The sequence below is a fragment of the Salvelinus namaycush genome, chromosome 21, assembly GCF_016432855.1.
Source record: "Salvelinus namaycush isolate Seneca chromosome 21, SaNama_1.0, whole genome shotgun sequence".
Classification (NCBI taxonomy): Eukaryota; Metazoa; Chordata; class Actinopteri; order Salmoniformes; family Salmonidae; genus Salvelinus; species Salvelinus namaycush.
This window is the reverse complement of record NC_052327.1, coordinates 20,525,487-20,537,522: the sequence shown is the minus strand read 5'-3', so window position 1 is coordinate 20,537,522 and position 12,036 is coordinate 20,525,487. Positions and strand designations below refer to the sequence as shown.

Below are 12,036 nucleotides of genomic sequence, written 5' to 3'. Positions count from 1 at the left end.
TCACTCTGACAGAGCTCTAGAGTTCCGCTGTGGAGATGGGAGAACCTTCCAGAAGGACAACCATCTCTACAGCACTCCACCAATCAGGCCTTTATGGTAGATTGGCAAGACGGAAGCCACTCCTCAGTAAAAGGCCCACTTGGAGTTTGCCAAGTCACCTTAAGACTCTCAGACCATGAGAAACAAGATTCTTTGGTCTGATGAAACCAAGATGGAATTATTTGGCCTGAATGCCAAGCGTCACATCTGGAGGAAACCTGGCACCATCCCTACAGTGAAGCATTTTTTCAGACCTTCAGATGAGTCTTGTGAGGCCTGTGGGCAACCTAGAGCAAAACAACTGACATGTCACCTTTGCACAGAGGGGTCATATTAATGTGTAGCCCAAACGGTTTGGACGCTACAGACAGAAGTTGGCAGACCGGTTGTACCGACTCCTGATACTTGTGGAGGTCGTAGAGCAAAACAGAGAACACCATCGTGTTCGAGAGAGTCTCGGCTTTCCATAGATGGGTCATAATAGTTTGTAGGCCAAACCAGACGCTACAGACAATTTTGTGAGAAGACCGATTTCCGGGATGTCTCATGGTCTGACAAGCACCGTTCTAACTCTGTCACCTTTCACCACATATTTTTTATTTATTTTACCTGTATTTAACTAGGCAAGTCAGTTAAGAACAAATTCTTATTTACAATGACGGCCTAGGAACAGTGAGTTAACTGCCTTGTTCAGGGGCAGAACGACAGATTTTTTACTTGTCAGCTCGGGATTAAATTCAGCAACCTTTTGGTTACTAGTCCAACTCTCTAACCACTAGGCTACCTCCCGCCCCAATGCAGAAGATGCAGAAGTGCGACATAGATGGATGCGGTCGATTGAGACAAAAATGCAAAAATTTCTATAGCTTAAACTGACAGATTTTTATGTTGATTGTTGTATTATGCTAATGAGATTTTCGTGCAGGCGCAGACATCAACCTTAGGGGTTTAAGTGTCTTGCTCAAGAGCACATCGGCATACATTTCATCTAGTTGGCCCCGGGATTAGAAACCAGTGACCTTTCGGTTACTGGCCCAACACTCTGAACCACTAGGCTACCTGCTGCTATTATCATAATGAAGATTCAATTGACTCACTTTTTAACTCCATCTTCTTCATATTCACTCCTATAGAAACCTGCTAGGTCATCAGCCAGCTCCCCAACAAACACTGTGTCCAGCTGGTAGGATTCTCCAACAGCTAACTTGCCATTCAGTTCCAATACCAGGAACTGAGTTGTTGGCTGTAGCCAGGATTTCTTTATGGTTGGTGCGGGTGTGCTACCGAGAGCAGACAGTTTAGCCAGATGGTCATCACCCCACTTGGTGTAGTTCAGTTTGTTGGAGTGTATGAGGATCAGGTCTGTCTCCTTCACACATTGGAAGACCACATAGGATTTCCCTGTGAAGATGTAGAGGCCTTGTGCGTTGACGGTGAGTCGAGGCCACAGGGTTAGGTTGTAGTGGTCAGGCTTCAGGGTGTCTGGGAGACGGTACTTGTCCCATGGAGCGACTACCTCTACGCTATCTGTCAGTGCAATAGCCCACAATGTAACGATGGTTGCCACAGAGAGGACTCCCAGCACAACGCAGAGAATAAAGAACTTGCTGATTTTGCAGGATTTCTCCATGTCCTAGATGAGTCTCAGCACGCACTCAGTGAGAGGGCTGAGCTGATACCAGTGCTTCCCTTCAAAATGAATGGATGATCTATTTAGTATTAGCTTTTGTGGGTGGGGAGTTGCTGAAAGAAGATGATAAGAGAGAAAAATGGGCGGTAATAACTTTTTATTGTGTTGTTCCATAAGCAACTGGCATTTTTACACATTCATCGATCACCATTTCAGGGATGACCAGGGTTTGGTAGGTTATTTTCTAAATGTAATCAGTTACTAGTTACCTGTCCAAAACTGTAATCAGTAACGTAACCTTTGGATTACCAAAACTCTAATGTAATCTGATTACATTCAGTTACTTTTAGATTACTTTCCCTTTAAGAGGCACTAGAAGAAGATAAAAATGTATGTTACCAATTGAACGACATCTATTGCAGGATAAATCAATGTTAAAGTTTACATAGCTGGCCATATATGGATGTTACATTTTACTTTATGGGTTGGTTATGTAGGCTTCTTCTAACCCATAGCTTTCTACTACATTAAATGATATCTTTACATTAATATATGTATAATTTATAAGTCCAAAAATGGATGTAGCAACTACAGATTGCCCCTTTTAGTCTATCAAAAGTGTGTGAGTTTGAGCATGTGTCCATTAGGCCTATGGATGTATTTTTTATCAGCATGAATTAGATTGAGTAACAAAAACCCTACATTTATTCCAAAGGCTGGGATCCGCACTATGCAGCTGTTGCAAGAGCTCATTTTTTGCTCTCCACTGGTTTCAAAGCCAATGATTGATAGGCAGCTTAAGCTTCTTGAATTCAACCATTATTGGGTTCAAATACACATTTTGATTTGTGAACCGCCATCCACAACAATCACAATCCAACCAAAGCCGCAAATAGCTAAATCAGAGAGTAGCAGTGTGATTTATATCAATGCGCTATGTACAGTACCATTCAAAAGATTGGACACACCTACACATTCAAGGGTTTTTCTTAATTTTTACTATTTTCTACATTGTAGAATAATAGTGAAGACACAAAATGATGAAATAACACATGAAATTATGTAGTAACCAAAAAAGTGTTAACCAATTTAAAATATATTTTATATTTGAGATTCTTCAAAGTAGCCACCCTTTGCCTTGATGACAGCTTTGCACACTCACAGACATACTGTCACAGATCCCTACGGAACTGTGTCATTACGCACACCTGGTCGCCATTTCCCTGATTGTAATTGTATAAATGTGCCCTTTGGTTCACCATTGGGCTGTCGATTAGTGTTCCAATGTCCGTTGGTCGTGTGAGTACCTGTGCCTTGTTGTTTTGACTTTCTTGCCGCTTGTATTGTGCAGATGATTACGGGTCTTGTCCCGTGTGGTATCATTGTGTGCTGGTGTTATTTATTCGAGGTACTCCTCGCTCTTTTGTTTGGGTTTCAACCCTGTGTTTTGTCTACGTGTTTGTTTGGTCTTCGTCCCCGTGCCTTTACATGGCACGATGTAATTTGGGAATAAAAAAAAAAATACTATTACGCATTCCTGCACCTGTCTCTCGATCCTTCATACCAGCGTGACACACACAATAGTTTTGTAGGAAAAGTGCAAAATACTTCTAGGCAACCCATTGAATTTTTTTACACACTTTCTATTACTATTTCCTTGTTATAAGGAGAACCGTTTATTTCCAGTAATGCAAAATTACATAAGATGCAGTGTAAAACAAGTATATTATTTCCACAACAATAAACCAGTGTTTTATAACAAATCAGCATTGTAGATGGTTACTGTCTTCAAATATTAACAGTATTGACTTAAGCAGAATATACTATGATAAAAAATAAAGTTATTCAGGATGCAGGCATGTATCAAAATGTCTTTAGTCTTTGCTAGAAAAATAACATTTCAATTCATACATAGTATTTCTGATTAAACGGCAGGATAGCTGTAGAATCAAAATGGTCCTTAATCGTTAGAGACAAACTCTGGTAAAAACATTGAACATAGCTTTTGGATAGGTGTTTGTTTCTCCATGTGACGCTTATTCTTTAGGAACCTCTGTTTTAAACCATGCCTGCACTGAGTCCTTGTTCTCCGCCACCCATTTGATGTTAGCTGTTGTCCTCTCAATGGACTGTGAAACTGCCAAGGTACCTGAGCCAAAGCCAACCTCAGAGTTGTCCGCCTGGAATTGCTTGAGCTGTGACAGTGAAGAGAAACATGAACTTGTATTGTGTAGAAACCTCAATATTCAGGGTCGACAGTGTCCCAATACAAATATGTTGAGCAGTACGTGCTGAAAAATCCCCTAAACTTTAATTTTACCTGTTTGAGCTCAAATTCTGTTGAGAACCTCTTGGTCACACCATTGATGAGGTTGGAGAAGGAGAAAGATCCACCACCGTACCTATGACAGAATAAGAGGTGAAGCTAAAGATCAACATCTAGTGAAGAGTTAAATCAAATATCAATGTGACTAATTACTTTGAAAATGAAACAATCAAAACAATATGTGTTTTAAAAGCTCAAACTCACTGAGTAAAGATGTAATTCCATCTGTCTCTCATAAAGTCCCAGGCCAGAGACTGGCCCACCACGTTGCTTGCAATGTAAACAATGGTAGAGGTAGCATCCTGCTTGCGTATTTTGGTTGCATCCAGGGTGTATTCCAGGTACCTAAATGTGGCATGGAGGTACAAAGACATGAGGCATTGAAGCACCTCATATTCATGTCAAACACACAAGTCTCTTTCAAGCATTGTTTTAATATTTCTCCTTTTGACGCCAGACAGAGAATCAAGGATTTGCTGCTTATTGAATACTCTCTGACACTTACAGGAGGGCTAATAACAGATTGCAATTTTAGGGTAACATTACTATATTTAGTCTGGCCTGGAAAACTTGAACTCACTTGTTGAGTAGCCATGGCTGCTTGGTACAGGCCAGGGCAGATCGAAGCTTGTCTGCCTCAATAGCGATGGTGGCAGCCTTGAACTGATCCCAACCAAATTCCCACTCCGCAGCCCCCCCTGCAGCAATAGCACTGCAGTACACTGTCGTCCTCAAGTTGGGGTGTATCCTAATAGGAAAGAAAATATCTAAATATTTCAGCATCTATCATGCTGTGTGGTACTCAACATTTTTGATATTTACTGTTACAGGTGTAGGATCTTAATTTGTAATGAAGGAAAAACATTTATAATTAAAACGTTTACTAATTTACACATTTAAAACACTATGCTTCTGAAGTTTGTAATTTCCATTTTGAAATTTCAGATGTCATTTTCCCTTAGGAAAAATGTATCAACCCCTACAAAAATTATAATCCACATAATTTACATTTCCTGTTGCTGCAGGATTATTTTCCTACTGTAGAAAACTGGCTCAGATTAAGATCCTACATCTGTAAGGGTATTCAGAAATGAACTCACGGATTGTTTGCAGAGTCTTTCATCCACTGACTGTACCAGCCTTTAGTCAGAGTCTGGCACTCTTCCATACCAGTGCTGCAGGCCACCCTGATGGCATTCACCTGGTTGTACCTGAGGGTGGAAAAATACAAGTAAAGGGAGAGTAGAGTAAGGGGATTGTCTTGGCCTTCATATAGTTAGATAAGCCATAGTGATATTGTGAAAAGGATACTTTTGTTTGGACATGGCTGGGTAAAAGCAAAAATAAAATGTTATATTATAATCAAGAAATGTAAGGCTATTGATCTACTCACTGGTCCATATGTCCAGTGGGTACTTCTGTCCAGTTTCCAGTGATATTCCCAAAGTGCTTAAAAAGTGGTTCTATTTGATATTTTAGGTAAGTCTAAATGATCAAAACAAACATGAGAAAGTGTAATTTCCAATATTTTTTTTGTTTAGTATACTGCCCATAATATTATTTGTAACATGCTTTTTATTTTTTAGCATTGCTTTTCTAGATAATAAACCAACCTGCATATCCCCATAGATTTCACTCCGATCAAACATGAGGTAGAAAAAGTCCAAGTTGTCAAGAGCTGACTCCCACGGCATATATTCCCTTTCACTTCTGAGATACTTCGTTGTTCGCAACGCTAATGTTGTGTCGATATATTTTGCCCTTGACAGAGAAAATATACAAATGAATTGAGAATCCTTCTAGGCCTACTATTTATGAATCAAATGCCAAGTATTACTATTTAAACCCCGCATACAGTAAACTATGTACTCACCTTGCAAGGTTAAAAGCATCATCCACCAATTGAGCTCTGTTGATAACTGGAATAGACTATGCAAAAACATTACCATCAACATTAGCATGAATGACTGTTTCTGTATTTTGTGTAATTTGATGTTTATTTGGAGAATAGATCGTTTTCATCAATGGCTGACCTCATGATGGCTGCTCAGTACAACGAGGAGACGTTCCCAGTTGGCGTTATCATAATTAACCCTATAGTATCCAGAGACGTTAAGGTTGGCCAGTATCCAGTTGTTCTCAGTGACTATCATTTCAGGCTTATTAGCTTAATATTTAGGGACAAAAGCAACATGTCAGTTTCCAAATCCTCATATTATTTCTAAATAATGCTCTTTTGATAAGATTATCTTGGCTGTACTGTAATCCCTAGCTTTTGCTCATCTCCATCCATTAACTGTTTATTGCTTTAAATATACCACAATACATTTGACAGGTTCCCACATCGTCAGTGGTTGTAATGCATACCAGTTTTGTCCTCTAGCCATGTCTGTTGCTGTACAACTCCTGTGTTCATCCACCTGATTGGTACTATCCACTCATAACTGGGGAAAGACATTATCATTAGGTTATTGTGCGCTATACAGTTTTTCTATTAGTATTGATTAAGGTTATGAATGATACTGTGACACTCATAAAGGTGTTATGACTGGTTCAGAAAGGTGTTATGTATACCCCCCTATAGTAAAGTGCTACCTTTTGTTTAATCCTCAACTTAGTTTGCAATTATTCATCATTTTCATTCAGACGTACTTGAAGTCAGATGGTGGTACACTCCCTGCAGTGGCAGGGTCCAGAAGGAAGTGCTGCTGGGTGATCAGTCCAGTGGCTGTGTTTATGGTGACCACTGGGAAGCCCATCTGAAGCACCCAGCGGTTCATGATGCTGTGCACAGTTTGGCCTGTGGGAAGTGACGTGCCAGTGGAATTTACTGCCTAGAGACGAAGGAAAGAAACGTTAAGGTTAAAACAAATACATACAGTACCAGTCAAGTGTGGACACACCTACTCATTCCAAGGATTTTCTTTATTTTTACTATTTTCTATATTGTAGAATAATAGTGAAGACATCAAAACGATGAATTAACACATGGAATCATGTAGTAACCAAAAAAGTGTTAACCAATTTAAAATATAATATATTTGAGATTCTTTAAAGTAGCCACCCTTTGCCTTGACAGCTTTGTACACTCTTGGCATTCTCTCAACCAGCTTCATGAGGTAGTCACCTGAAATGCATTTCAATTAACAAGTGTGCCTTGTTAATTTGTGGAATTTATTTCCTTAATGCGTTTAAGCCAATCAGTTGTGTTGTGACAAGGTCGGGGTGGTATACAGAAGATGGCCCTATTTGGTAAAAGACAAAGTCCATATGGCAAGAACAGCTCAAATAAGCAAAGAGAAATGACAGTCCATCATTACTTTAAGACATGAAGGTCAGTCAATTTGGAAAATTTCAAGAACTTTGAAAGTTTCTTTAAGTGCAGTCGCAAAAACCATCAAGGACTATGATGAAACTGGCTCTTATGATGTTCGCCACAGGAAAGGAAGACCCAGAGTTACCTCTGCTGCAGAGGATAAGTTCATTAGAGTTAATTGCACCTCAGATTGCAGCCCAAATAAATGCTTCACAGAGTTCAAGTAACAAATGCATCTCAACATCAACTGTTCAGAGGAGACTGTGTGAATCAAGCCTTCATGGTCGAATTGCTGCTAAAGGACACAAATAAGAAGAGATTTGCTTGGGCCAAGAAACACAAGCAATGGATATTAGACCGGTGGAAATCTGTCCTTTGGTCTGAGTCAAAATGTGAGATTTTTGGTTCCAACAGCCATGTCTTTGTGAGATGCAGAGTAGGTGAACGGATTATCTCCACATGTGTGGTTCCCACCGTGAAGCATGGAGGAGGAGGTGTGGGGGTGCTTTACTGGTGACACTGTCAGTGATTTATTTAGAATTCAAGGCACACTTAACCAGCATGGCTACCACAGCGTTCTGCAGCGATACGCCATCCCATCTGGTTTACGCTCAGTTTGACTCATTTGTTTTTTAACAGGACAATGACCCAACACACCTCCAGGCTGTGTAAGGTCTATTTGACCAAGAAGGAGAGTGATGGAGTGCTGCATCAGATGACCTGGCCTCCACAATCACCTGACCTCAATCCAATTGAGATGGTTTGGGATGAGTTGGACCGCAGAGGGAAAGATAAGCAGCCAACAAGCGCTCAGCATATGTGGGCACTCCTTCAAGACTGCTGGAAAATCATTCCAGGTGAAGCTGGTTGAGAGAATGCCAAGCGTGTGCCAAGCTGTCATCAAGACGAAGGGTGGCTACTTTGAAGAATTTAAAATATAATTTGATTAACACTTTTTCGTTTTACTACATGATTCCATATGTGTTATTTCATATTTGTGATGTCTTCACTATTATACAATGTAGAAAATAGTAAAACTAAAGAAAAACCCTTGAATGAGTAAGTGTGTTCAAACTTTTGACTGGTACTGTATGTATGTGTGTATATATATATATATATTATTGTTGATAGGAGTTTCATCAAGTTATCACTACTGTTTCAGTGTTTGATTATGTAATAATAGAGAGAAAACGTACCATTTGGAGGTGATCCCAGAGGTCAGTATACACTGTGTTATCATAGGCAAACGTGTTCAGGTATGTCTGTGGGAGAATAGGGGAAAGAATATACAGAAAGGTTATTCAGCAACACAATAAACATACATAATTGCTTTGAACTTATAGATGCATTGACACATTTTACTACTATCTACCCTGTACTTACTCTTCTCTTATGACAGCCAGAGACAGCCATTTTTGTTCTACCACCTGCAGTACAGTGTTACTCAGGATTATATTAATAATATGATAATATACTGTACATACTCCGAGTCCTTTGGAGAAGACCACTTCAGACAGGAAATCAGAGAGCATTCTCAACACTGATGCTCCCTGTGGAACGCCACAGAATTCAAATGACGATACATGATATAGCTACAACTAAAACAAATATATATTAATCATGGATAGATATTTAATATCTGCAACACAATTAGTCACATTTTATGATTTTATTTATGTTGATATCAATGTTATTTGTTCTTCAAAGATCATGGCAGAGAAAATACTTGAGTGTACCTTGCTGTAAGAGATGGCATCAAACAGTTCACTGATTTGCTCAGGCTTCTGGATGTCCTCCTCTTTGGAGGACAGGGGGTGAGATGAGGCAAGAGCGTCTACTGCAAACACCCTGTGCACATCACCCAGAACTATCAGGTCTTTCTGTGGAGGGAAAATACATGATTATACAATGAGGGAGACCTCTCCACTCCATGTGGACAATTGATATGCATTGTCTCCATAATTTGTTCAGCCAAAGAAAATAATATTAATGACAGAAAGCTGTCCAAATGAAGGTCTGAGATGAATAGAAAAATAGTTGAAACACTTACAATGTTCCAGTCAGGCTCTGCTTCATTTGCCCCAAGATATTCTACGTAAGACGCAAAGCCCTCATTTAGCCACAGGTCATTCCACCACCTCAGTGTCACAAGGTTCCCAAACCACTGAACAGAAGAGATTCATGTTACTTACAAGACCATTCAAAATAAAACAGGTTGACTTCAATCCAAAGTAATCAGCTAACATAAGACATTAAGATAATATACAGTAGGTTATGAATTGCTAAAACATACAGTAACTGCATTTACTTACAAATGTCTAATCAAGTTAGCCAAAGTACATGACCCAGTTAATTGTTTTATGAAAACACAGGGAGGTACAGTATATTGTATGTACAATACTGTATGTAGTTCACATACCATGTGGGCCAGTTCATGAGCAATAATGGTGGCGATCCTTTCTTTGTTTGAATTGGAGGACATCTTAGGGTCGTACAAGAGGGCTGTTTCTCTGTATGTAATGAGTCCCCAGTTCTCCATTGCTCCAGCATTAAAGTCAGGCAAAGCAATCTGGTCTGGAAGAAAGAATCAGCAAACAAAAAGGATGACACATTCTCAGCCATATACGGTACTATAGAGCTACAATAACTCCATGAATAAAGAGTTAACAGATGCCATATAAGAGTTAAGAACAAAATAGTTATTACGTTTTAACAGTAAATAATTGACAGCATACGGCTTCCCATAAAGAAGTGTCTGAAACCTATAAAGAAATCTATCATCTAAAACCTTATCAAGATGTAAGAAATTCAACTTCTATAAAACCCTTACCTGACTTTGGCAGAGGGTAGGTGGCATTGTAATATTTTTCGAAGAATTTCAGGATGGGTCCTGTTTTGTTGAGGGCGTACTCGCCTTGTCCATCAGCGATAGCTTTTTTGCGGGCATAGATCCGGATCTGAAAACAATTTAGCAGCATTGCACTTCATACTGTATATCACAAACACAGTTATATCCACATAGACTTTATGACACTTGAACATTATGAGCTTTTTCCTTGAATGTGATAAACGGCAATATGGGACTGAACTTAGTTATTCTAAAGAATAGGTCAAATACATTACCAGAACATTGTCTTTTGTGCTGTTAATATAGTCGTAGTCACTGACAATAAACGCCAACAAGTATGTTGACATTTTTTTTGTTTCGTCGAAAGATGTCCTCCAAACTCTCACAGACCCCTCGGGCCCCTCCTCATTGACTTCAACAGGAGCTGAGCAAGAATTAGGAAAACAAGAGCGGACAATAAGATGTTTTGATAAGAATCATAATGCAGCATTTCTGAACCAAAGCGTTCTTTAAACATTCACAGTACAGACCATGCTCCATGCCGTTGGACAGGGCCACTGTCGTCGGGGGGTGGAGGAGTGTGATGTGGAAGATGGCTTTCATTGCAGGCTCATCAAAACAGGGGAAGGCTTTCCTGGCATCTGTGGGCTGCATTTGAGTTGTCGCAACAACTCTGAGACAAACAGTACAATGGTTCAGAATTGTTTCGTCAAATGTAGGTGTAATCCATCAAGTCAATCTACATCAGCATTACAGAGTTTAAGCTTCATTACAACTTACTTTTTCTCTCCTTCCTCTGTATATACACTCCTATAAAAGCCTCCCAGGTCATCAGCCAGCTCCCCAACAAACACTGTATCCAGCTGGTAGGATTCTCCATCAGCTAACTTGCCATTCAGTTCCAATACCAGGAACTGAGTTGTTGGCTGAAGCCAGGATTTCTTTATGGTTGGTGCGGGTGTGCTACCGAGAGCAGACAGTTTAGCCAGATGGTCATCACCCCACTTGGTGTAGTTCAGCTTGTTGGAGTGTATGAGGATCAGGTCTGTCTCCTTCACACATTTGAAGACCACATAGGATTTCCCTGTGAAGATGTAGAGGCCTTGTGCGTTGACGGTGAGTCGAGGCCACAGGGTTAGGTTGTAGTGATCAGGCTTCAGGGTGTCTGGGAGACGGTATTTGTCCCATGGTTCATTTGAGGGTGCAGTTGTGGGTATGACAGGTGTGGTGACCTGTGGCTTGACAGTTGACCCTCCAGGTGTGGTGACCGGTGGCTTGACAGTGGAACCTCCATTAGTCGGACTGACAGCCTCGTTTTTGGCTACCTCTTGAGAATAAACGACTGCCAACGCAATGATGGTGGCCACTGCCCCTGCACCAAACACAATGCCCACCACCCCAACAAACTTACTGATATAGAAGCCTCCCCCCATGTCCAACTGGTGTAAAAATACACAGCAAAAGAGATGATGTGGTGTCTGTGCAGTTATTTATATAGCGGTACACCAGTGGACTCTCCTCCCACCAGGACTAATGGCTCATCCATTAACACGACATAGCTCTGGTGGGCAGAGACACACAGTTACTTCTAGGGGTCACAGATCTAGGTTCATTTTATTTATTTAACCAGGATTGTCCTCTTAGTAACAATTGCCACTGCTTGACAGGAGGTCTTAAAAAAAGGTGGAAAAAGAGAATTGAAGGCAAATTTTGAGACAGTACACTATTCATGTAATAGCAACACCATTTAATACGGTCTAACAAAATATTACACATTGTAAATAAACCACTTAATCCAATTCATCATACATAGAAATGCAGTCTTTTAGATGTTGAAAGCACGTTGTTGTGGGTATTAGGTGTCTTTAGACATGCTT

At 40.2% G+C, this 12,036-nt stretch overlaps 1 protein-coding gene across 1 annotated transcript; it reads right to left on the bottom strand.

Moving 5' to 3' along the window:
- Positions 1-3,315: 3,315 nt before the first annotated feature.
- Positions 3,316-11,629, bottom strand: anpepb (alanyl (membrane) aminopeptidase b). The gene is made up of 20 exons (XM_039017339.1): positions 10,940-11,629; positions 10,690-10,832; positions 10,435-10,583; positions 10,142-10,268; positions 9,731-9,885; positions 9,362-9,475; positions 9,048-9,191; positions 8,796-8,861; positions 8,508-8,573; positions 6,648-6,829; positions 6,363-6,439; positions 6,029-6,162; positions 5,869-5,924; positions 5,609-5,756; positions 5,389-5,480; positions 5,096-5,206; positions 4,576-4,743; positions 4,200-4,340; positions 3,990-4,071; positions 3,316-3,864 (listed from the first exon to the last, which is right to left on the bottom strand). Exons 1-20 carry the CDS (start codon positions 11,590-11,592, stop codon positions 3,706-3,708), a joined length of 2,967 nt encoding a protein of 988 aa, XP_038873267.1. The 5' UTR covers positions 11,593-11,629; the 3' UTR covers positions 3,316-3,705.
- Between the last annotated feature and the right edge of the window lie 407 nt (positions 11,630-12,036).